The 26,715-nt window shown below is 42.4% G+C and overlaps 1 protein-coding gene across 1 annotated transcript in view; it reads left to right on the top strand.

The window, feature by feature from the left end:
• The first annotated feature begins 17,965 nt into the window (after positions 1–17,965).
• TRPM8 (transient receptor potential cation channel subfamily M member 8) overlaps positions 17,966–26,715 on the top strand; it is a 68,267-nt gene continuing 59,517 nt past the window's right edge. The window contains exons 1-2 of the mRNA XM_067548657.1: positions 17,966–18,092; positions 19,680–19,753. Of these exons, the coding sequence (XP_067404758.1) occupies positions 17,994–18,092; positions 19,680–19,753 (173 nt within the window). The 5' untranslated portion in view covers positions 17,966–17,993. The remainder of the gene's footprint in view (positions 18,093–19,679; positions 19,754–26,715) is intronic.

Genomic DNA, 26,715 nt, shown 5'->3' with positions numbered 1-26,715 from the left:
AATGCAGGCTGTAGCTGAATGCTGTTGGTGCCACTTCCCATGGGCATTGAGGGTCACACCTTAAAAGGAGAATCAATCCCTGACAGCCGTTTTATTATCTGTGACAGCAGTGCAGCAACAGGGCACAGCGCTTCTGTGACTACTGCCCAATAATTGCCAGGTGCCACGACTTGTACTGTAGGTTCAAGGCACAACAAGGGTTAATACGTGGCACTTCCTATTTTGCGTACTCTGAGTTGCCAAAGCACTTTGCGATCATTCACTTTTCAGGACAGTTCTGTGAAAGAGATGGGGAGAAGAGGCACAGGCAGCCACTTGTCTCATGATCCCATGAGCCTGTGGCAGAATCCAGAGTAGAACAGTGGTTCCTGGTACCTAATGTTTTGCTTCTGCTATTGGACTTTGCTTCTTCTCTGCATTGCTAATTTCTGTTAGTTTAGATTTTGCAACTCCATGCACTAATACAGGCCTACCATTAAATGCGCCTAATCTGGCATGATGCCAAGGACTCAAGATGCATAATATACATTAGAATTCATTGTTCAGCAGTTGCCTGGTCTGCCCTTTTAAAACATACTGCGCCTTTTTCTCGCTGATGTGTTGAGGGGGTGCTGTTCTTGAGGGCAGTGCCAACAGAATGAGCCATTGTCTCCTTCCCTAATTTCCCACTCTGGAATAGTCTAAAGCTGCTTAGCATCTGTGACTGTGTGTATATATATCTGGAAGGCAGCCAGTAATTAGACATCAGAGTTGACAACAGAAAATAAGACACTAATGACTGAAAAAAACAAAATTCTGACAATTCACAGGTCTGAAAGTTAGAATGAATTCTGATCAGGATTGTGGATAGTGGAAACACTTTGGACAGGCATGAAGTCACCTCTCCGCCCCTCATAGTTTTCTCAAGAGACTTCAGTGGATCATATCCAACTGTGACTTGAGACAGTTGCTATCGGCTGGGGAACAGCATTTTTTTTGTTCTGTTTCTGCTGGTGACCCCATTTTTGTGGGTGAAGCTACTATAGCACATGGTACTGGAATGCTATGTTTGTATGTCTGGCACTCCATGATGAATGTACCATGTGTGATGACCGCATGTAAGACAAAGCACAAGAATCTTCCACTTTTCCCCCTACTTGTTTGAGAAAAACTGAATGCAGAGAAGCAATATGTATAAGAACAAAGCAGGTCTGCATGTTTCTACTATTGATGATCAGTACATACTGAGAACATGCTGTCACCCCCTTTTCTCTAAACAGTGGATTGAATTCAAAGGATTATTCATGTAGGACTGTCTCCAAAACCAACTGAAATAAATGGGTAGACTTTCGCACTCAGTGACTTCAATGTAGCTCCTAGGTGCTACGGTAATACAAATAATGACGGCTTGTACAAAGTTCTGGGATGGAAGAAATGCTGTTGTTTTAATTATCGGCTAGTGTTTCATTGAAAGAGGTCCTGATTATTTTCACAGGGGAAAGAGAATCCACTCACATGGACTAGACTAACACTGCTTTTAACCATTAATTCCTTCAGTGGTGGTATGTTGGGATGATAGAGGGTATGCTTTCACACACCACTGAAGAACAGAGAAGTAATATAGATAATAATCTGAATCAAATGTTTAGTCTAGAGAAAATGTTGCAGTTGATTAGGAGTCTGATATTGACATTAGAGGAATATTTCTCTTAGCTAAAGCAGATAAACGTACTGCTCTATAGCTGTTTGCTTTTTATTAAATTAATTTTCATCTGTGGAAGCCCATTCTAAAACACTTACTTGTTCCTAAAAATAGGTTTTTGCTCTGTGTGTTTGTATGCTATACTGCTTTGAGCTCATCATGCTAAATCCTTGTAAAATACCCATACTAATTCTACACATTAGTAAATGAAAGACCTAATGGAAAACACTATACCATGTGTCCTTTATAAAAGGTTTAGATTAATTCACTATATCCTAATGATGTTCTGGTGAAAGGGTTATGTTAGCTACTTACCATGCTCTGGCTGTTGTAGCAAGGTCCTTACTGTAAATTTTGCTTTAAAAGTATTAGTTTAAGAGTAATTTCTGATGTTTGCACCATATGCATCCAACCTGACTCTCATTGACGCCAGTGGAATGACTGTGGCATACATGAGTTAGTGTGAGTGCATAACATCCATTGCAACAGATGAAACTTTGTCTGATTTAGTCAACTTCTATGGTACCTAAGGGTTTGTCTTCACTTACCTCCAAGATTCGGCAGCAGTTGATGGGAGTTATGCAAGCTTTGCAAAAAACTTGTGTAATTCCCGTCGACTTCTATGCTTCTCTCCTTCACATCATCTTCACTGCACTGCTGTTCCCATCGACGCAGCACTACGCTACTTGAGGAGATGGTCTTAATATGTTGATTTCTGGATCGACTGAGTGATCTTCACTGACCGCTCAATCTATCCAGAGAAGTTGATCTGACGGTGGCGAATTTGCCATCATCAGTGAAGACATACCCTTAAAAACATATATCACCAAACCTGTCGGGAGCTCTGTTACTGTGCAACTTAAATATGAAGGGCGTCTTGTTTCCGCTGAGCACCAATTTGAGTGTTTTGGCAAAATACTAATAGCTGGGGTGTGATCTTTCCTTACATCAGTACAAATCAGGAGCAATTCCATTGCCATGAGAGCAAACCTAAGGTTGTGAACTTGCCCTTGTGAAGCCTTGGAAGCCGTTTCAAGCCTTGAAATCCAAGATTTTTCAGAAGTGACTAGTGATTTTTGGGTGCCCAACTTGAGACTCCTTAAAGGGGCTGGAATTCCAAAAGGGAGACTCCACATCTTCTGAAAAATGGTGACACCTTAAAAGGTGTCAAATTGAAGCATACAGAATCATTAGTTACTTCTTCAAATGGTGCCCTATAATATGCGCCACACAAAGTTACATGGATTATTTTCTAATAGCTTTTGTTTTCTTTTGTTCCCTATTTTTTTGAGAGAGGAAAAAAACCCACTCTAAAGTAGTAGTCTGTTCTTAACACATTGATATTTCACGCTGAAACTTGACCACAGTGCATTCTGGGCTAACATGCAAATTATAGAAAGCACTGATGCACTATGCTCTGAGTCCTTATTCCTGTTTGTGGTCTTGCAGTTAACACAATACATTGTTAAAATGGGTTTAAAATACTTCTGAAACAAACAGCAAGATAGACAGTAGGGTCCAATCTCTTCCTTTTCAAAGTCCAGTTTGGAAGCATTGTACAAGCCTTCATTTCCTAAAGGTAAAAATGCATATCCTTTCATGGAATTTTTTCACGTTCAGTGAAATCTGTTTTGAAAACTGGACCAGTAAAATGGGCCAGTGGATAGCCTAAGAGATGAGCAAAATATGGCTGCCTATTAGATTTTAACTTTATTTCTTTTAACTTTTTTATTGAGAAAACAGACCTGTGTAATTACCTGAATATTCATCTCTCACTTGATCTGTACCAGCTTGAATGTGTTATGAACTGTAGACTTGATAGCACTGTATTAATTTGTAACTTAAAGACCAATGGCTAAACATTAGTTAAAACACTTCAAGTCACAAACAATATATATTACGCCAGGTTGACCCTAAAGGTCGTGCAGGTTATTCCAAACCAAAAGAGAGGACTTGCTTTAATCATTATTATATTATCAAACACATTAATTATACAAAAGTCATACACATCAACAAAATACCTTTGGTAGAGAAATTTGTTAGTTTGGTATCTTAGCACTTCACAAACATGAATGAATTTCTCTGTGTAACACCCCTGTGAGACTTTCAGCACCTAACCTTTTATTGGGAAGCTGTAGTGACTCATAGAACATCAAACCACACTGGTGTTCCATTAAAAGACCATTTTAATTTTAGATACTTCCCTAAGGATAATATGAAGGAACTCAGCTGCCCACAATCTCCAACATAAGATAGTTAACAGCCTCTCTGAGGAAACTTGTCTGCTACTGGTCATGATGGGTGTGGTTTTGGCACAGCAGCCTTTGGATGGTCATAGGATAGCTGTGACCAGAAAGGTTGTGAATAAGAGGGGTTGTTTGTTTGTTGGGGGGGACAGTTCCTCTTGGATAAAGGCAGTGGTGGCTTGATTCTTTTGACAAGTGAGGCATAAATCACAAAAGTTATTTCCATCCCTGTCACATTTATCATTTAAGAGCTGTTAAATATTCCTTACTTATCAAGAGGAAGCAAGAGGTGGAGCTGCTATCGCTATCTGGGCTGTGTAGGAGGTGGAGCATGAGGTGAGCTTGGGGGCAGCTCCTCATGCACACACCCCTGGCCTGCCCCAGGTGGGAGGGGACTAGAGAAGTGCAGGCCCCATCCCTGCGCCCTGCAAATCTCCTGTAGCTTGAACTTAACTGCTACAATACTGTTGTGGACTCAACCAAGCAGCGATTAACCACGTCAAGGCTCTTATGAAGTGGAGTGCTAAATTGCCATGGTAACACAGCCTCTTGAGCTCTTGTTAGCTATCCCAAGATTTGAGCCTCACACAGTGCTGCGTGCATCAAACTTGCTGGCCTAGCTTTGCACTACTGGAGAGAATGAATTGGGACATTCATATCAAATCACAATTTGTCCTTACATCTGCATGCATTTATCAATTAAATACACAAACAAACAAACCATGCAAAATGTATTTTGTAGCTTTTGGAAATTCTTGGTCAAGCTGTTGCCTCATTTTCCTGGGCTGAAAAGCCGACTGTGGACACAGACTTTACTTCTCTTATCCATGTCTCTGTCACTTCAGATTAGATACTGCCGTGTGCTCTGCATTAAACTCCAGCCTAAATTTATTTTCAACCACTGAAGTTGGTGCAGAATGTAACAGCAATTGTCTTGCAGGGTGCAATGGCCCCTGTACTCCATGACCTGCACTGGTCTCCAGAAGGCGTTAAAGTGGTTCTTTATGGCCTGGGCTCGACTATATACATGGAAGGCTGCCTCTCTGCTTTTGCCATATAGTACTGCAATTGTAGTCAATGGAGACCTTGGGTTTGGATCCCCCTGCCCCCGAAGTATCATTTCCAGCTTGGATAGAACTATAGGTGCTAGCTTTAATGGAGCTAGTGTGCTAAAAATAGCACTGTAATCACAGCTAAGTGGGTGGCGGGATGGGTTAGCCATCCCAAATACAGTCTCTTCTGAAACACCCACACATGTACTCGGGGTGGCTAGCCCAACCTGCAGCCCATGCAGCCATGGCTATGCTGCTATTCTTAGCACGCTTGTTTGCAGGTACATGTCTGTCTGAACTGGAAATCATACTTCCTGCTCCAGCGTAGGCACACTCCGAGAGACAAATTGTGGAAGGGCCGCTTGGCTCTCTGACTCTCTCCCACCTTTTGATTCAGAATAATCCTAATTTGTTGATCTTTCATTGCAAAAACTAGATATCAGGTAGGGCTTCCGGGGTAGTCTGTGTGGGATGGTTAGGTGCAATGGGACAAGTTGTTTGCTTCATGGACCATTTTAATGATACTTAATTATTTGGCTGTTGATATATGCGTGGCAATTATATTACATAGACCTGTCTGAGTGCATCTTTTAATGATTGTAAATGCTCTACTGTTTTCTGGACAGCAACTGGAGTGTAGAGCTGGGGTAATCTATACTAGGAGCTGCCAATGACTGATGCCAGGAGGTATACCATTACCACTTGCCCTCAGCAGACAGCGCCTTTCATCATCTTCCATTCCATTATGGCTCCTCCTGGCCTACCCTTTGTTTTGACCATTAGTGTGTTTCTCCTGGCTACACTGAGAGAAGAAACAGTCATTACTTACCTCCTGTGTTGTGAAGATCGCACCAGTAATGTTTGCGAGGCACGCTGGGCTTTAAAAGTGCTTAGTGCTCTCCTCCACTTCTTCACCTGTAATCGTTTTTTCATTGTTATACTGGCGTGTGGTTTTCTCCCTCAGTGCAGCAGAGAAGTGCAGCGTCTGAGCTGGAGACAAGGTGAAACAGATATGTTTTCCCCAGCGGTTATGAAGAGATTGTTTTTTCTTCTTCTTTGTTACCACACAAGTGGTCAGAAGTCACACAAGTTATTACCTCGTAAGCTGACAAGTTACAACAATTTGGATAAAAAGGGAAGAAATGGGTCATTATTGCTTGCAGCTATAAAAGGGCACATAGGAGGCAGGTTATAGATGGCAAATTAGCTGGAATTGTGAATTTTTTATGAACTAAAGTGGCTGTTTTCTTCCATGGTTATGAGCTGAAGTGCTAAAAGACTGGAGCCTGAGCATAAGTGACATAGAAAAATCCAGAGTTTTATTTTTTTGTTACAACTAAGGTTCTTGCAAAAGGATAAAATTGCTTTTGGTGGAGTCTTTATATTTGATTTAAATAAATCAGTGTAATAAGTCTTGTATTACAGAGCATCTTGGACATTCAAGGTTAGTAATCTGTGTAGGAAAGACAAAAGTATATTTTTATTTATGTATAAAACTTATCAGGTTTAGCGTGGTGGTGCCTGGGGCCACCTGACAATGGGCTACCATTGTGATTGGCACTATACAACAAGTGACATTTCCAGCTCAGAAGAGCTTGCTATCAAAACTAACAAGCTGAAGAATAGGGCAAAGGGATATAACACTCAGGGTATGTATACACTGAAGCTGATTTACTTGAAATCGACTTTCACCCGCTGAATTTTAGAAGTCGCAGGAGCATGATCACACCATGCTTCTTGTGCCAGCCTCTTGCTTTCCCACTTGCCACACTTGGGTTGACATTCAATGCAGTGCACCCTGGATAGCTCTCCAACAGTGCAACTAGCTGCAGAGGCTTTTGGGAAACTTGTCCTCCCATGATGCAGCGTGCTCCTTCTCCCTCTCTTCTTGTCCCAAACAAACTGCAAATGCTTTTTCACGTCATTTTTCTATGCTGTACGCACGCTGTTGCCGTAGAGACATGAAGCCTACTCCGCTCTATACTATCACCGTGAGCATCACAAATATCTCATGGCTTATCCTGCAGTATTTTTAAAGGCAAGAGAGGAGACGCAGCACGGAAAATAGCAATGTTGCTGAGGCCACCCTGCTACAAGCCATAGAGCAGAACAGTTCCTGTTTGCTGCAGGCTATCACCCATCTTCAGTCTTTGGAGCACTGGATCTGGTCCTGGAAAACAAGCACAGATTATTCGGATCACATCATTATGAAGGTGTGGGATGATGAGCAGTGGCTGCAGAACTTTTCCTGTGCAAAAGGCCACTTTCTTTGAACTTTGTGCAGAGCTGTCCCCAGTCCTGAAGTGCATGAATACTCACTTGAGACCAGCTCTGACAGTGGAGAAGTGAATGGTCATCGCTCCGTGGAAGCTGGCAACCCCAGACTGCTACTGGTCAGTTGAGAATCCATTTGGAATTGGTAAATCCACTGTTGGAGCCGCTGTGATGCCAGTGTGCAGGATCATCAATAGGCTTTTTCTAAGAAAGGTAGTGACTTTGGGAAACGTGCAGGACATAGTGGACAGGTTTGGTGCAATGGGGTTCCCAAACTGTGGTGGGGCAATAGATGAGACGCACCTGACCACCTTGCCACAGAGTAGATAAACTGGAAGGGATACTTCTCAATGGTGTGTATTACAAGGGATGTTTCACTGACATCAATGTGGGGTGGTCTGGAAAAGTGCATGATGCATGTGTCTTTAGGAACTTGAGTCTGTTCAATAAGATGCAGGCGGGCACTTTCTTCCCTGACCAGAAAATAAATATTGGTGATGTGGAAATGCCAATAGTGATCCTGGGGGATCTTGCCTACCCCTTGCTCCCTTGGCTAATAAAGCCCTACACCAGGCACCTGGACAGCGAGAAGGAGCGTTTCAATAACAGGCTCAGCAAGTGCAGAATGGTTGTGGAATGTGCGTTTGACTGTTTAAAAGTCAGATGAAGATGTCTGCTTACTAGGCTTGACATCAGTGAAAAGAACATCCCATCAGTTATATCTGCATGCTGTGTGCTCCATAATTTGCAAAACGAAGGGGGAAAGTTCCCCCAGGGCTGGGCTGTGGAGGCTGATAGCCTAGCCGCAAATTTTGGGCAGCCAGATTCCAGCGCTATGCTCAGAGCCAACTGTGGAGCGCTTCAGCTTCGGGAAGCATTGAATAACCAGTTTTGCAAAGAACTTTAGTAATGTATGTCTATGCTGTGCCTTTATTTCCCATTCCCCACCCTTGCTCCAGCAACCTCCTCCCCTTCTCTCCCCACCCAAGCTATGAATGAATAAAGACGCATGTTTTTTAATGCTACAAAATTTTATTTGTGACCCATTTCAATGGGGGGGGGGGGGGAAGGAGGATAAATTAACAGTGTGAAGTGTCACTGGGCAAGCAACTATGGTTGCATGCAGTTCTTAAAGGGACTGTCGCATCCTTCTGCTCACCTCCATTGGTGTGGAGTGCAGCACGTACTGCACCATGCTCAGTCTCCTCCTAGTCTGCTTGGGGGTGGGGGCTGATAACGAAGTGGTAGGTAGTGGAGCGTTTTGGAGGTACTGCAGAGGGAATTCATCCTGCCGTTGCTCTTCCTGAAGCTCTACCAGATGCCTCAGCATGTCGGATTGATCCCTCATAATATGCAACATTTTCTGTTGGGGTGTCACACTCCTGCTTCTGTGCAGATCTTCTGTGTTCCATGTCTGTCTAGTTTTTCAGACAAAGACATCCTCCAGGCTCTGAGCTGTGTCAGCAGCCACAGGAGGCATTCATTAGTTCCCTGAATGTCATCCTGTTTTTTTTTTTTTTTTTTTCCTGCTTCCTAAACTGGGGAAGTCTTTCAGCTGGAGTTCGGCAAGGGGGGCCAAAGGCCAAGAAGTCTACTGTAAGATAAGCAAAGCACAAATTTGCCATTGTTAGCTGACCCAAAGTAGTAAAGGAAATGTTACAATGTAAAAAATACTCCCCTTCGTGTTCACAAAGCTAAGTCAGACCCACATTCCATTCTGTACATCTCGGAAGGGTTGGACTGGCGTTAGAAACCTGGTAAGCAAGTGGCCCTTGCATCTGTTATAAAGAGGCTTCATTAGTACTAAAATCCACAATCCACACTTGAGCAAGGAAACGGATCACCGGGCTCCCCTGTAACATGCCAAAGACTGGTCTGGGAGGAGGGGGCCAGAACAGATAAGAGGACACTGCGGCTGGATTGTAGTGGCAGAAAACATAGAACAACCAGTGTCCCGACCCATAATGCCCATTGCAACAGGACTAGGAGTAGTCTTGGAGAGGTGCCCAGGGACCCCATCCACACCAGAGGAATAAAACTGAGTGACGGTATTGGTTGGGTACTTTAAACTTGCACCATCTTTCGTAGGTGGCCATGTGTGATATCAGTCCTGAGGGTAGTGCAGGCACAAAGGGAACATTTGCTGGAAGCATCTGGATACAGACCTGGCCCTTATGCTGATATGCTGTGTTCCGCGATGTTGCCTGCTCATTTAATAGGAGAGTGGTGGGGAAAAGTAGCCTACCATGGCAGAAGAAATAAGGCTGCCCGCCCCAGAAACCTTCTGCAAAGGATAACAGATTACCTACATGAAAGTTTCCTTGAGATATCCACAGAGGATTCTTGGAGCATATCTCTGCACACAGTCTGTTCCAGGAGTAACCCTCCACTGAAGTAAGACCCTCCCCTCAAAATCCAACTCCTTTTAAGAAGTTGGATTGGGGCCGTAACTGCAAAAAAACCCAAAAAAAACAACCTGCCACACACACTTACCAGATTTGCTTTCCCTTGCATCTCGATCTGTCCCGCTGTCTTGTGTGTGGGTGGACTGCTTTTAGGTAACAAACAGGCCCTGGCTCTTAGGGAGAGCTCTCCTGTACCCTGCTCTCCTCATTCTCATCGACCAGAGAGGAGTCCTCATTTGTCCTGGACTGGGATTCTTCTGAGGTATTGATGCTGTGTGGTGGCACAGTGGTGGGGTCACTGCTGAGGCTTGCAGGCAGCTCCTCATAAAAGCAGTGTGTTTTGGGTGAGGAGCCAGAATGCTTATCTACCCTAATTTTCTGATTAAGCCTGCCTCAGCTCTTTTTGATCTTAACACGGCACTGCTTCATGTCGCTGTTGTGCCCTTTCTCCAACATGCCACGAGATACCTTCTTGTATATATCTAAATTTTTTTTGCTGGCTCGGTGCTGAGCCAGAACAGACTCTTCACCCTGCAGACTGATGAGATCCAAGACCTCTGGTCGACTCTAAGCTGCAGCGCGTTTGGGCCGTGCAGCCGTTATGAGTAGTTCAGCTACAAAGCTCTCTCCACGCTGTCTATACCGGAATTAGAAATTCAAAATTTCCCAGCGCTTGAGGGGAGGAGCTATTTCCTGTTTACGTGGCACGTTCCTGTCCATGTTACAGCAGAGCATGAATGTCCAGAGCGGTCACAACAAGGCTTTATGGGATACCTCCCAGAGGCCAATGGCATCAATTTACGTTGCACGCTGCCTACACTGATGCAAATTTGACCCATGGAATTCGAATTCAGCACAATGACACTTGTAGAGGTGGTTTTATTAGGTCGACTTTTACCGCGCTTTGAATTGACGGAACTTATGTGCCAGTGGAGACGCATACGTTAGAGGACCAGCACTGCTAAAATTAAGGTGAACCCCTTCCTCTTTCAAAGAAGACTTCAAGTGCTCTAAAATATAGACGGTTACTTACATTGACTTGACATTTGCTGTGTCTTATGGAGATGTGGGATTGAGTTAGTGATTCAAATTTGGGGTCATATGAGCTAGGGGTTCTCGAGAGAGCCCCTCAAAACCTGCATTTCATGAGGTCCACAGTTGACCAAGGCTTTTGTGCAAACTTGGGGCTGAAACCCTCATGCTAATCATTCCCCAACTGATCTCAATTGTTTGATATTTTTAATGTTTGGTACTCACGGCCCCTTGGGGAAGCAATAATCAAAATGTTACAGGAAGCATTTAGTTTTCTAGAATCGTAGGTGCTAAACACTTGCATACCAAATAGATTGCAATGCATGTGTGCAGGAAGATTAGCCAAAAAGATTTCCAGGCAGCCAGTTTTCATGTGACTCAAGGGGACATTCTGTGCATGTTGAACCTCAACAAAACCCAAGCACTGTAAATTTAGCATTAGCAAAAATCCGAGAAGGAACAGTAGACATGTTGCTGGAACCCTCTATTAAGGGCTTCTTTTATTCTGGGGGGAGTGGAAACTGAATACAGGAGATAATTCTGAAGGTGCTCAGACTATATGTGAAGATATTAATTACTCATGCAAATGCTTGCATGATGCTGGGGATGTAGGGGTTGGGAAGGTGCAGGGAGATGTGGGGAGAGGGAGTGAGGGCATACAGGGGAAAAAGGTGTGGGGCTGTGGTGAGGGGACCATGCTAAATAAGGATAGTAGGGAGGGGCAATGGGTGGAGGATGTGGAGGTGGGTGGCAGCAGTATTGGGGGGATTAGGGGCAGGGAGCTGCAGCCCCATGTTTGCCCCTCGTGTGAGTGTGCTGGGATTTGGGGGAGCCTGAGCCCCTCTCCCTGCCCAATTTTTAAATGTAAACCTCTTTAAACCAGGCACTATAAAATGAAGATGCATGCCACCCCCTGGTGGGAGAAGGGAGTGCTGAGGTGGAGCAGGCACTGTGTGCATATGTCTGATGCATGTCTACCAAAACAATTGCTGTATGCCCAACTTACCAAAGGGAAAAGGAAACGGGGAGGCCAAAATACAGGCTTTAAAGACAACCTAAGACAAACAGCAAGAGATGCGGCATTGACATCACACGCTGGGAGACAGTAGCCCAGGATATGGCTAACTAGCAAAGACTTGTCAGAAGGAACGACCACTTTTGAGGGGAAAATCTCCTCTCCCTGGTTGCAGAAAAATGCCAGAAAAGAAAGGACAGACAATTTGTTATGCAGCAATCATGGCCCAACCCTGCCTCCCAACACACCTGCAATGAGCTGCGGCTCAAGAATCAGACTCCTCCATCACTGAAGGAGCCATATACAATTAAACCTGTGAAAGAGATCATCCTTGACTTTCAGTTACAGGACTGGCTACAGGCTTCGTCTTTGTTATAAAACATGGGCTATCAATTGATCTGGGGGTAAGTGACTGGTCTCTTGGGACAAGGGTGACCAGATAGCAAGTGTGAAAAATTGAGACAGGGTGTGGGGGGTTAATAGGCGCCTATATAAGTCAAAGCCCCAAATATCAGGACTGTCCCTATAAAATTGGGACATCTGCTCACCCTACTTGGGACTAGAAGCAATCTGAATATGGTGTGATTTTTAGTTGTAAGTGACCATTTATAACTAAACCCAGTTTGTCTGGGTGACCAGGTAGACTGGAGAGTCTAAGGGAACTGTCTGTGACTCCATGGTGAGATGGTTATGGTGATCCAGGAGTTCACATTTGTTACTGGGTTGGTGTGTTCTATAATTAGATTTCACCACCAGTTTGGGGTGTCTGCCCTATTTTTGACAATCTGCCCTGAGGAAGGTACTCTGAGTTGTGAACCTCTTCAGACACTTTGACAACCTCCCAGTTGCCGCGTAGACCTACCCTGAATGTGCATAAGCCTGTTGTAGCTATTTTCAAGGATTCCACATGTTGCGATCCCTATAAATATAGTTATTTAAAGTGAGGTGGTAAGTTTAGACTTCAAAAATCAGTGCAGTTTCATTCATTTGAACTGAATATTCCGAGATTTATTTTTTTGAGACAGGAAAAGTTACGAAAAGTGCAATAAATTCTTTTTGAACTCTGTCCTTTTGGCAATAAAATTTCAAGAGTATTTTTATCAGATTTATTTAAAAAAAATCTTTGTTATATCAACAAAGATATTCGTTAACACAAGTTATTGGTTTCCATAATGAACATTTGCTTTTGTGGCTTTCTTAGAGTGATGCTAATTGTAAAAAATTAAATTGCCGCCTTCCAATGTACGGTAGAAAGTGATAGCCATAAGACAGAGTGGAAACCTTGCTGTACTTAACAGAACTTAAAAATATCTGGCTGCAATTATTCATTTCTTACTCATTATCAATCACTGACTAATCTCTCTTGCTTTCTGTGTCCTGACCCTTTCATCTTCCCACCATCCCCCTTAAAAGGAAGAATGACAGAGATGAAAAAGGTGGGGCTTGGAATGCTGAAATATATCACACCCTTCCTTTGGAAAACTAATGTATGCAACAAGATTGCTGGGGCAAACATTCAGGAGATTTTGGCTGAGCGCTCTACACTGGTATGTCATTAGGATTTGATTTTCAAGAAATGCAGTATGTGCCTTTTGAAGTCTGAAGAAGAGACGGCAGCAGTTCAGGAAATGAACTCTAACATTTTTTTCCTGCTTGTAAGCTTTGCTTTTTAAACTAACTGGCATGATTAGATAGATGATGCAAATTGGCATTAGAAGAATACATTCAATTCTGAGAAACATTTTTGTGCATTGAAGCTTTCCTTATTTAAGTTGGGGCCAAGTACAGCTCCGTTTAGAAAATAGTTTGAAAAGCTGATGTTAAGAATTGGAGGCTTTTTAAAAATAGTATTTTTATATGTAATTACCATTTCTGGTTGCTTCATTTAGCTCCAGCTCCAAAGACTTCACTAGAATGTACTTTATTGCTGGAACTGATGTGGAATTCAAAGTAACATTTTTATGCTTAAGATGATTATTCTGGTATTTAGTTGGTGGTATAATACCTTTCAAATTTGCTAAAGAATTTCAAATTTGGTAAAGAAGGTTAAATTGTAATAGAATAGCCCATGCTGTAAAAAGCTAGTTTTTTTTCATAAACATATTGCAATACACTGTATTAAAAGTAAATAGTGGGAACATATTGCTTCAGCTAGTTGGACAAAATATATTCTCATGGACTGAAATTCTGTATTTCATTCTATATAATTTAAATGTGTGCAATACAATTATTTCTAACGGAAAATGATTATGCATATGGAGCACTTTAGATGAGCTATCCCTAATAAGTTAGCTGCTACATTTTTTTCTCACAACAGTGATAGAAATCAGAACTCTTTAAGCCTAAATTAAAGATGGGGCACAGGGTTTACATGGATTCTCTGCATCTCTCAAACTTTCTTTAGTTTTGCTATAGCCCAGTGAATCCTCTAAATTATTTACAAAGGCAGAGAGAGAGAGAGAGGGAGAATTGAAATCCTTTTGAGTGTGTGAATGAATAATTTAAAGCTTTAGTTTCCATTTAACTTTTTAAAAAATGCAGTTATGTTCATGGTCACTTCTCTAGGTGTTAGATTTATTGGCTGAGTTTTAGATGTTGGTTTGCTTAATAAATTTATCGCATAAATACAGACAAAAATGCATTTTTCCCTATGGAGTTTTTACCTTGAAATGTAGCTTTAAAGGAAGCTTTACTCTGAGGGGAAATTCTTTCAAGTTAAAAGCTTTTACTTACAGCACTGAGTTGGAAGTCAATGGGCCAATACTGCTGGCTCCACTCAAGTAAAACTTCAGTGCTGGAATTATATGCTGCTCACATGAATTTATTGCTCAAGATTTTTGGCATAACTTTCCCCCAAATAGTTACTTTACTATGTCTTTTATATAGTTCTTATATAAATAAATATTTCGGCATATGGGTACAGCCCCTCTAAATAATGACAGTTACAGTTAATACACCAGAAGAACCAGCTTGTAAAAGCAGAACCTACAGAGTTTTAGTAGCCTACCTTTCCTTTTGATTTTACATTTTTGAGACTGAATTTTGCTATAGTCTAGGAGTCTAGTTTTGGTCCCTTTTACGTGCCAGCATCAAGGCAGAGTTGTTACTGCAATACAGTCACTCTGGATTTTACACTAGTCACTGGGGAGCAGGATTTGGCCATTGCAGTTCAAGGCTGTGGCTGGAAAGAGGTTGAGAGAAAAAGAGGGGGGGGGGGGGCAGACACAGACACACCGCGACCGACCGATAAATGTGAAGGATCTGGGTGAAATGTGAGTGACACAGAGCTATGTGACTTTCGTAAAGGTTGGGAAATGGGGTTTTTGCTGCCTGTGATGTACATGTGTAAGGTCTGAATGTGGCAGGTTGTCAGGTTTACATGCATATCCTGGCTTTGTGTCATCTGACAAAAGCAGATACCGTATGCTAGTATTACTTAAAGGTAACTGGAAATGACTTTTTCTAAACTAGATGTGTCCCCTTTTTTTCTTTCAATCGGAGTATACAGTTTTTCCTGCTTTTTCAACTCTAGAAATAACAGGAATGTAAAGTCCGGTCTTCCTTGCTTCTGTAGGATGATTTTCTTACGTCTCCAGATCTGTGTTGCGTTCACAGCTTCCTTGAAAGCATGGGGTGAGGAACGTTCTCTCAAACGTTCATTAGTGAAGTAGGTGTAAACCAAAACAGTTTTTAAACAGTCTGGTTAAAAATGTCATTGCATCTTAATTGTTCAGCTTTCATTCTTGAGTTGTCATAATTTCAATAAACAGGAGTTACAGAGAGTAGACTAACATCAGACATTATTTCTTATATATATATATAAAAAAGGCTTGGTTAAATGTCAAGAAGGAGGGTGTTTTTCAGCCTTTCTTATACATCATAAAGTGTCTAACCTGACTTTGTCTCCAGCCCTTTTGCAGGTCGTCTTTGAAGTGTTCCTACTTTGACACATGCGGTAAGTGAGGTCTCTCAATTTGCTACCACCATTGCGCCATAATCCAACTGGCAAAAGCTCTGCAATGCTCTAACGTTGCTGGAATAGTTGTACTGTTGCTATGGGAATGCTATCTAGAATCCCTTTCCAGCAGTTCTTGAAATGACAAAAGCCATTGAGGAGAAAAATGACTTCCAGACTGAAGGAGTGTTCTATTTTGGGACCATTTTAATACTCCATTAACTCAGTGATATTGGATTGTAATGGAACACCTATAGAACACATGGGACAGGCAGCCAAGTAATTATGCAGAGTTTATTATCATCAATGCTGCTACAAAGCATATATAATGTATTTGCAACAATGGGACATGGTGTTATTTTTGATAATAGCTAGTGAGAGGATTGATGGAAAATTTCTGGGAACGGAGACTACTTTAAAGGCGTTTAATGTCAAGTGATGTAATTCTCGTGGGATGACACAAAGAACACATGTTACAGATGCCAGGTCAGACTCTGGTCTTGGTTTTGCCAGTGACGTTATGGAGTGATACTGTGGGTCTCCACCAGCATGACTGGGATCCGAATTTGGCCCACAGTGAAGATTGATATGAAATATTCCAGTGGAACAGTTTTCTAGCTAGTAACACAACATTACATATTGGCTAAACATTCATTTAGGAGAATATGTCCCTTGAGCTAGCTTGCTTTATTGTTTTCTGGGGTTGTTTTCCTTGTATTTGGAAATTGTATTTCCAGGCAATCTTATTGCATTCACTGCAGCTTTTTCTCTCCAAACTCATGAATAAATCACTTGCCAGTTTCCAATCATCGGAAGTAACATGCCTTGTCTCTCACAGAAATGGCAATGTAGCAGTGCTATGTGACCTCCATTGTTCTGGATGCTCTCCATACATCACAGGAGTGTACGGTCCCTGCCCCAAACATCTTATACTCAATAGTCCAAGGGTGTGAAAAGGAAGTAATATTAGCCCCATTTTATGGATGGGGACTGAGGAGCAGAAAAATTAAGGCACTCAAGGTCACACTTGAAATTAGTGTCTAAACTGGGAATTGTACTTTGATTTCCTGAGTTCCAATCCAGTGCCTTACCTCCAAGACCAGCTTCTTTTTAGAAGGGAGAAATATTTAATTCCAAAACATGAGGTTCCATGGAAATAACTTGGATACTTGCAACTTAAATTGAGCTGGATCTGACTCAAATATGCTATGTGCCATTGATCCAAAGTTCTTATTCCTGAAAGTAGCTTAGTGAAGTCATAGTTAGAGCTCTGTTTGGGGAGCCTTGAGCACATTCCGTCCATCCATCCATCCATTCATTTCAACTGTCTCACTCCAGCCATGTGCCACTATGCCTTGATTCTAAGGCCTGGTCTACACTGCCAGCAAAATTCAGTGGCAAGCTATCTCCCATCACCTTCCTAACTTTTTCCTAAAGCGGTGTCCCCGCTATGCTGCGCTGATGGGAAATGCCCTCCGCGGGACACAGCATTAATCCTTTTGCAAGGGTGGATTAATGGCGTCGACTTTTGGGTTGATTGAGCGGGTGTCCACTGCTGCTCAGGCGATCCTGCAGAATCAATCCGGAGGTGCTGATAGTGCTGCCGTCAATGTAGACATACCCTTCAAAGCCGCTTGCTATTGCAATTACAGTTTCTTCTGACTAGATTGTGAATTATGTTTAGGTGTGCCATATTAATATAATTTTTGTAATGAAGGGAGACTAGAATAAGAGCATTAAATATCTTTTTTTGCTGTAGAGATCAGAGAAGGCTGTCAAAAACTGAGGTGAGAGAGGATGTTCTTGTGAGGATGCTTTCTGTAGGAATACTTCCTTCCTCTTGTCTGGTTAGACAGTAAATTCTTTGGTGTAGCAACTGTTTTCTTTTTTCCTGTTTGTATGTTCAGTGCATAGTGGCACAATAGGGCTTGAATCTCTGTTGGGACCTTTAGGTATTGCATTCTGTGAATTACTACAAGACTGTCCAAGATGTTGAAATCTAAGTGCCTCTACTCTATATAATATGTAATATATTATACACTGCCTTGGCCTATGGATCTTAAGTCTGTCCTGGGAGTAAAAACTGTTTCTCTCAATACTCTGGCATGAAAGACTTTTTTAGATTTTAGATATTGTATTTCATATTCTAAAAACCAACTAGAATAATAAAACTACAGCATTTGAATGGAACCCAAAGTACCGGGTGTGATAGCATTTTCTTTTTGTCCAATGTGGGAAGGAAAAAATAAATAAATAAATAAAAAGCTAACACTAACATTCTTCCCCAAAATGTTTCTCTCCCCTTAGGCTGCTGGATGACGCTTTAGGTTTGCATGGGTACCATGAGAAACAGAAGAAATGGCACTTTGGAAGGTTCAAAAGTTCTTTACTCCAGTATATCTCGCAGCATAGATGTGTCGTACAATGACAGTGTAAGTAACTGGTGCAATGCATTTCCATGACACGTGCATTGGTGTATTCTTGCTTTGGAACCATGCCACAGTAACTATTATGAATTAGAGCCTCATACACAAGAAAGATGTATAATGGACTTGCAGCACTTTTTCCTTAAAGAAAAATATAATTATATTCCATACTCAATGGACTCTAAAGCTACTGTAGGCTGTAGTAGGTGCATCAGTGTCTCAGAATGCTAGAATATTTATTTTGAACTAGTTGCAAAGGCAAGTAAACTGTTACAGGCTGCAGGACCTGCACCACCCAGGACCAGTTCAAGGGAAGAAGCTGTACTTCATAGGGATGTGACTCCCTTCCTCTTGTTCCAGGTGGGGAGTAACTTTGCTACTTGTCCATATTGGTAGCAAATGACTACATCCCTCATCATGTGTGTGAGATTGCGGCTGGAGGACCAGGGTGAGGTTGTGCTGACTCTGCCCACCTGCTCATGGGTTTAGTAGGAGGTATAAATGCCTGCTCCTAAGGCCAGGGGATGCTGTGCAGGAGTGTAAGAGGGAGAGGTGCAATCTGTGTCCCCTTCAAAGCCTGCAGCCGGCACGGTGCAGGCCACATTCTAGTCTCTGCTACAATAAAAGCATTTAATGATCAGATAGGAAGTTCCCATTTTGTTAGTCTCTGGAGGCACATTAGGTGCAAAAGAATTGACATTTCCCTAGAAATGGCTACATATCTCAGGGCTTCCAATCATTCTATGGTAAGGTCTACTGCAGTGCTAAACACTTGGTGTGTGTGTTTTTAGAGTCATTTCTAATTCTAATTTAATAATTGAACTCTGCTAAATTAATCTGGAGACATTGAATTCCACTGAGGTCTGACTTGAGAGAGTTCATCTCCTGCTGGGACCTGCTGTGCTATATGAAAATGGCAAGTGGAGCTGACATTTCCTTTGGTAGGGGTAAGGGAGGAAAAAAGGTTTGTTTGGAATGTTGATATGATTTTAAATGCCCTTTAGTATATATGGTTAACTGTGATCCCATAACATTTCTAAAGGTGTTAAACCGTATCTACATTGGTGGTCAAAATGGTCTTAACTACATGTGAATGAAATGGGCGGCTGCTTTGACTTTCTGTATATTGACCTAGTTATTGGGATGTTTGCTATATGAATATGTTGGGTTAAATCAACAGCGCTTTTGGGGAACAAATAGGAAGATGAAACAATGTTTCTAAATGTTTCTCCTCCGTATGCATTTAAGGGACAATGCAAGAACTGTTTGCTTTGCTTTGATGCTCATCATGTTACTAAAAAAAACACCTTTTTCCTGGTTGAAGCGAGGCCTAATAGGACATGCTGAAATAGTGATAGTTATCCATTACATTTTTTTTTGAAAGTTCTTGTTTTAATACCTCTATCTTAGTAAACATATTTAGCTATCACCCACCCCATTCCTCCACTGATGTGTCTACGCAGGCCTGAGGCTTGCATGAATTGCTGCAGGCTTTTGTTTAAATGTCAGGGAAGGCACCCATGCTGCCTTTAAAGCATTTGCAGTGCTGGGTGTCACCAGGCTAAAACTTGTTCCTCTGATCTTCCCCCAAAGGATTTGGTCAGCTTCATTCAAGAACACTTTAAGAAGAGAGAATGTGTCTTCTTCACGAGAGATACCAAGTCAATGTAAGCAAATATTCTGACCTCTTGTTTTTCCCGGGAGCATGAGGTAATGCTGGTTGAGAGCAATGTAACAAAATAACTGTCAGCGCGCAGCATCAGGGTTTTGAGGGCTGCCAGTTCACTTCTTCCCTGTGCACCCTCACCTTGTAAGTCTCACTTGTGCCTTCCACAAATGCCTTCAATCTTTTTTTTTCTTCTTCTCTAGTCGTCCTTTCCGTTTGTTGCGGTCATGATCCGGAGGGAGCCTGATACACCTCTGGGTATGCTTATGAGGATGGAATGGCAGATTTTACTCTGTCCTCCAACACTCTGGCTGGGAGAAGGGAGCAGGCATAGTGTCTGGGTCTTTCTCCACTCTCGGTCTTTGTCCACTCTGGTAAATGCACTCAAAGAGCAGGGCACACAATCCCTCATTAAAGTTGAGACTACCACACAAATGGGGACGCCCCGCCAGCCGGCATTTTCCCTCCCTACGTGCAGATTCCACGGTTCCCAAATGCCAGCTCTGCATACAACCAGCTGGGTAGCATAGACATGGGAAAATTCTCATGGACAGCATGCTTCTCTTTGGTACACAGAACTTAAATTTATGTGCCAAGAAAGAAGAAACAGGGATCAAAGGGCAAGGCATATCCAGGGGATGAATGATTAGCTGCATGTCGTTGAATTGCCCAACATCAAGTTGCACAGGAAATAATAAATTCTGTTGTCATGTTGTCTGGATCAGATCGAACATTATTTTACTGGCAAACATGCCATTGAAGTTATGGGGTCTAGTGTGATTGATGTGAGGTGGCATATTGTTTTATTATTTGTATTGCCGAAGCACGTAAGAGCCCTTGTCATGGACCAGGGTCTTGCTGTGCTCGGTGCCGTACAAACCCAGAACAAAAGATGGCCCCTGCCTCAGAGACAATGGATGGGTATGGACAGAACAAGGAGTAGCAGGAAACGTGGAGATATCAGTCAGTGTGATAGGCCGTGGTCTCAGCACACCCGTGGCCTAACAATTCTCAAGTTTTTGTGGGTTTTGCAGAAATGGAGTGTTTCGAGGGAGGATAATGAGGTAGATCTGAGGGTGTTCATGCTTGGGAGGCGCTCCCCAGGAGGGGGCAATGTGGGAAGAAGCACAGAGGTGCTTGTTTGAAAACTTAACCAAGGGGTGGTGAAGGCTGGTATTATGGGCCGGTCAGAGGTGGGGGTCAACTTCTCGATAGTGATAGAGAGATGAGAGAGAGGCTGGAGATGAGCCATGAAGGGCCTTTAAAGTGAAGGCAAGCTGCTTATGCTCTGTGGCAGTGGTTCCCAGCCCGTGGGCTGCTTTCAAAGTGGCCCACGGCTCCCCTCCCTCTGGCTAGAGAAGGCAGCTGCTGCCTAAGGACCCAGGCAGAGTGTGTTGCTGCAGGGCTAAAAGACTGGTGTAGGCTGCTTGCTGCAGCCAAGGGGGTGGGAGGTCAGTGCTCTCCCCTCTTCCTGGCTGTAGCAGGGAGCACAGCAAAATGCTCCACCTGGGTCCCTAGGTGCTGGGGTCCCTGTTGGAGCCAGAGGGAGGGGAGCACTGATCTTCTGTCCCTGGAGATCTTTTAGAAAAGCTTCTAATCTTGATTTAAAAATTGTCGGTGGTAAAGAATCCACCATGACGCCTGGTAAATTGTTGCAGTGGTTAATTATTCACTGTTGAAAAAGTGCGCCTTATTTCTAGTCTGAATTTGCCTGTCTTGATCTTCCAGTCATTGGATAGTGCTAGACCTTTTTCTGTTAGATTGAAGAGCCAATTATCAAATGTTCGTTCTTCATATAGATACTTATAGACTGTAATCAAGTCACCCCTTAACCGTCTCCTTAAGTGCTAAATAGATTGAGGTTGTCAATATAAGGCATGTTTTATTAACCATTTAACCATTATTGTGGCTCTTCTCTGAACCTTCTCCAATTTATCAATGTCCTTTTTGAATTGTGGACACTAGAATTGGGCAGAGTATTCCAGCAGTGGTTGCACCAGTGCCAAATAAAGAGATAAAATAACCCCTCTGCTCTTACTTGAGATTCCCCTCTTTAAGTGTCCAAGGTTCTCATTAGCCCTTTGGGCCACAGTGTTGCACTAGGAGCTCGTGCTCAGCTGATGACCCATCCTGATCCTCAAATCCTTTTTAAGAGTTGTTGCTTCCCAGGGTAGAGTCTCCCATCTTCTAAGAGTGGCCTACATTCTCTGTTCCTAGGTGTATACATTTAGCCCTTCTAAAAAAAATATGTTGTTGGTTTGTGCCCAGATCATCAAGCAATCCAGATTATTTTGTATCAGTGACCTATTCTCTTCATTATTTACTGATCTCTGAATTTTTGTGTCATCTTCCAACTTTTAGTGATGATTTTATGTTCCCTTCTAGATGATTGATAAAAATGTTAAATAGCCTAGGGCAAAGAACTGATCCTTATAGCAGCGGTTCTCAAACCAAGGAAGGCAGGGTGGTACGCGAGCTGTACTGCGTCGCCGCCGAAAGTCGTCCCCCCCCCCCCCCGGCCGCGAAACGCTGCTACCGCTGAAAGTCCCCCTCCTCCCCCTTTTTTTTTCCTGAGTGGTACTTGGGTCAGGTACAGTCAGGTCAAGTGGTACTTGACCTGACTGTACCTGACCTGAGTGGTACGGGGGGGGGGGGGGGGGGGGGGGGGTTTGAGAACCGCTGCCTATAGGATCCCATGAGAGAAACACCCATACAATGATGATTTCCCATTTACAATTACATTTTGAGACCTATCAGTTAGGCTGCTTTTAACCCGCTTCATCTGTGCCATATTAATTTTATATCATTCTAGTTTTTTAATCAAAATGTCATGCAGTACCAAGTCAATTGCCTGACAGTGTGGATATAATGTACTTAGACTTTTATTACATTTATCAACTAAACTTGTAATCTCCTCAAAAAAGGATATTAATTTAGTTTGACAGAATCTATTTTCCATAAATGCATGTTGATTGATTCCCATTACTTATATTACCCTTCTTTATTTCATTCTTAATCAAGTCCCGCATCAGCTACTTTATCTGGCCTGGGTTCAGGTGTCTTGACTGAAAGGCCTAGAATTACCTGATCATCCCATTTACCCTAGTTAAATATTCTCGCCACGTTAGTTTTTTTTCCAATCTTCTGAAATTTCCCTGGTGTTCCAAGACTAATTGAAAATCAACCTTAACAGTCTAGCAAGTTCCTCAGTCAGCTCTTCTAAAACTCTTTGGTGCAAATTACCTGGACCTGCTGATTTAAAAATTTCTAACTTTAGTAGCTGATGTTTAATGTCCCACTGAAATACTAGTGGAATTGAAAAAGTGGTGTCATTGTCATGATATGACTCTATTGTGTGGTGGTTTTCCCCCAAGTTCAGAACAGAAATATTAATTGAACACTTGTGCATTTGCTGCATTTTTTTTGATGATTTGATTATTTCCATCTAATAATGGAACAAGACTTCTGTCAGGAATCTGTTTCTAATATACTTAAAAAGCTCCTTCTTATTGTCCTTTACTGTGCCGGCCATAGATTCCTCCCTGTGATCCTTTGCTTTCCTTATTAATTTTTTACAATTTCTAGCTTCTGATTTATATTCATTACTTTTAATTTCCACGTGTTACATTTTTATAGCTTCCTTCATTTTCCCTCTAAACCAGATAGGTTTTTTTACTAATATGGCCGCCTTTCTTGATTGTGGCTTTTTGGGCATGTAGTAGAGTGTTCTTAAACAATTCTCATCTATCATTCACATTTTTCTGATTAAATTCTTCCTTTCAGCTGATTTGGCTCAGCATTGTTTTCAGTGTAGTGAAATTGGCCACTTTAAAGCAGCAAACATATATTTTACTGGTCTGGACATTATTCTGTTTGCACATTATAAATGTGATAGTCATGCTGACTTGTCCCTAAGCTACCGTTGATTTTGTTTAGTTCTGTGATCAGTTCCTCTTCATCTGTCAAGACAACATTTAATATAGAATTCCACCACGATGTTTGCAACACTTTTGGAATTAAAAATAACTACCTAGTATTTAGAAATTCCAGGGATGTCTTAGTACTGGCAGCATGAAGCTTGCAACATATTGAACTGAAGTTGTCTTTTCCCTTTCTCCCCCCCCAATGATCACACTGCTTTTTTTCCGTACACATTATGGATAGGTACAAAGAATGTAGCTGCAAAATGTCAGTGAAAGTATGGGGTCTGTTCTGCACCTAGTTTTTTGTACCAGTTTAACTTCTGATTAGGGCTATGGTTTTTTCAATGTTAAAACAGTTAAATTGATAACACCCTCCCCATATGGATCCAGTCACACCAGTATAAAGGTATTTATATCAGTATAACTTATTCTCCTACCTTTACAAGAATAAGCTATAATGATATAAACACCTTTATACTGGTATAATTGGGCCCACCCTAGCAGGCTGTAATGCTTTAACAATGTCTGTATATAAATCAGCATAGTGAAAGCAGTACAAAAACTGTGTGTGCAGGCAAGCCCCTATGGGAAAGAAATTTAGTTGAGGATCTATTTGCCCAGGCTGGTATTTGGCCAGGATGCCAGGGAAAACTCATACCTTATGTACATAAAAAGGACTGTTGGATGTTTCTAAGCACCATGGCTTTGTCAGGATTTTGGCTTTGCATCTCATCCAAAGGCAAACAGGAAATGGAGGACTCAATTAATAATTGATACAGCAACAAAACTGTTGTATGTCTGAGTACTGCACACTTCCTCTCTGAATCGACATCTCTCCTCTCACATCTAAACTGTGGCATGCTTCCTAATAACCTCAGAGAAGCCTTTCGTTGGAATTCTGCAGGGGAAGGGTGGAAAAAGGACAGCTAGCTGGTTCTCACCAAACTCTACCCCTCCGCCCCCAAACCCAGGAGGAAAAGATCAGACATGACTACTGCATCTCCATACTTAGTCTATTCCCTCCTTTTAGGATTGATAAGTGTGGCTGGCTGCCACGTTCCATCCCATAGAGGGCTGGTGAGAGAACACATGTACTGTTATGTCTAGTACCAGAGTTCCCAAATAACACATGGGCACTTGATATTCCTAGGTAATTTACAAAGCATTTGAGAGTTCTGGACCATGCAAGCTATTAATCTTCAGTCCAGTTCTTTCACAGTGTTGAAGTCTGGGTTCATACAGCCTTTTCCTTTCTTTTATTTCGACTTGCCAATCTGCACTTGGCTGCTCTTCTGAAAGCAGACTGTGGTGAGTTCTGATACGTCCAGCAGGGAGTATATCCTATGTTCTTGTCCATAATCATCTCCTGAGAGAACTCCTCAGACACCTTGCAGATAATCAGAGATGTTAACACTCTTATAAATGTACGGCAACAGATGGCCAGGCCGCTAGAGATACCTGTCTGTGCAGCACAAAGATGAAGGTTGGAGTTCAGACTATGTTCTGTTAGCTTCATGCCCATACAGCTTCATCCTGGGGCTACTTCTGCCAGAGAGTCCAAACCAGCTCTGTTTGGGTGGTGGTGGATCATGTCTCTTCCAGAACTTTGGCTTAAGTAGGACAACATGAACATTTCACAGGCTTATTTATCTGGAGCGCACTTAGATTTCTTGAGTTAGAGAACTAATTCTTATTCATGAACTGAAGAGTTGCTGAGAAGCACATTGGAAGCCTCTCATTCAAGAGACTTGCTCTGAGCTATATCCTCCAAAGGGAGCATCAGCTAATGGTATCACTCATGGTTTCAGATTCTGGGTCAAGCCTGAAGACCTACGCAATTGTTTGTCTTCACTTTCAAGCCTACTTGGTCTGTTACTTTTGCAGAGTCCTGCTGTACTTCACAATGCTATTAGAGGGGACACCACTATTATGTAATCTGGTGTCTACTTTTAGATTTTTCCAAAGACACAATTAGCATCAGATGAGCACCTGTCATGCAGTTGAACATTGAATGGAGCTCAGTCTGCACTGCCCAACAGCAATTCACATAGCTTACTTCAGAGAAAAAAGCTTTTAACCAATCAGCTCTATACTTATCAACAGCCCCTTCTCTATTCCTGCCTCTGTGTACCCCATATCACCATGGGACCGATTTCTGCAGCATCCACCCCTGAGTTCCATGGCAGTGTTAGTATATTCTGTTACCATGGAATGCACTTCATTCCCATCTCTCCACACACAGACACTCTCACACCCACCGCCTATGCCCATTGTTGAAAATTATTCACGGACCAAACATTTCTGATTATTTTTGACAGTGACTGTTTCTAAGAATGGGTTTTTCCACTATACTCTAAGCAGCCCATTTTCACTCTCTGGGATTTTGGTGCTGCATAATGTTCAGGTAGCCCAGCTCAGGCCCTCCCATTCTCATCCAGAGAAACGGGACCTTGTAGCTAGCGTCAGTGGCTATGGTACCTACGTATCTCATCTCACTATCTTCCACATCCAGCTCCTTTGACTGCAAGCCGGACTCCAACCCTTAAACCCCTTTGCCTGGCACCATGGACCAGTGCAGGAAGCTTGCAGCGTAATCCAGTAACAACCCCTTGTGAGGGAAGTTGGCAAGCAAGAGGCAGATAGTGGTCTGTGCTCTGCCTGCAACAAAATGTTGAGCCCCTGACCGCAGCAGAAGGTCCAAATGTGAGGCAGAATGGCTGAATCCTGTATATCTTCATGAACTCTGGGGTTTTCTAAGCCATGAATAAAATGAATGGAGCTGTTTACACTCTTTGTAGTTATTGTTTAAAGCTTTCTGCGGACTCAGCTGGGTGCCACTTACATTGCATTGATGTACTGTTTCGTGTTTTCAACGTTATCTTCGCAACCGTAAGGACAAGGAATGTTTTTAATTCCTTGTTCTGGAGCACAGTTCTGTGGCATGTTGTAAATTCTGTGGTGGTGGAATACCAGGTGCTCTGTGTGTAAGGCATAAGGTCCATTCAAGGCCCATTGCTGTCAACACTAGTTCCATACTGTA

Source organism: Emydura macquarii, unplaced genomic scaffold, assembly GCF_026122565.2.
Source record: "Emydura macquarii macquarii isolate MOO-44397 ecotype Brisbane River unplaced genomic scaffold, CSIRO-AGI_Emac_v2 contig_1253, whole genome shotgun sequence".
In the NCBI taxonomy this organism is placed as follows: Eukaryota; Metazoa; Chordata; order Testudines; family Chelidae; genus Emydura; species Emydura macquarii.
Note: the sequence above shows the minus strand (reverse complement) of the source record. Positions and strands in the feature narration are given on the sequence as shown.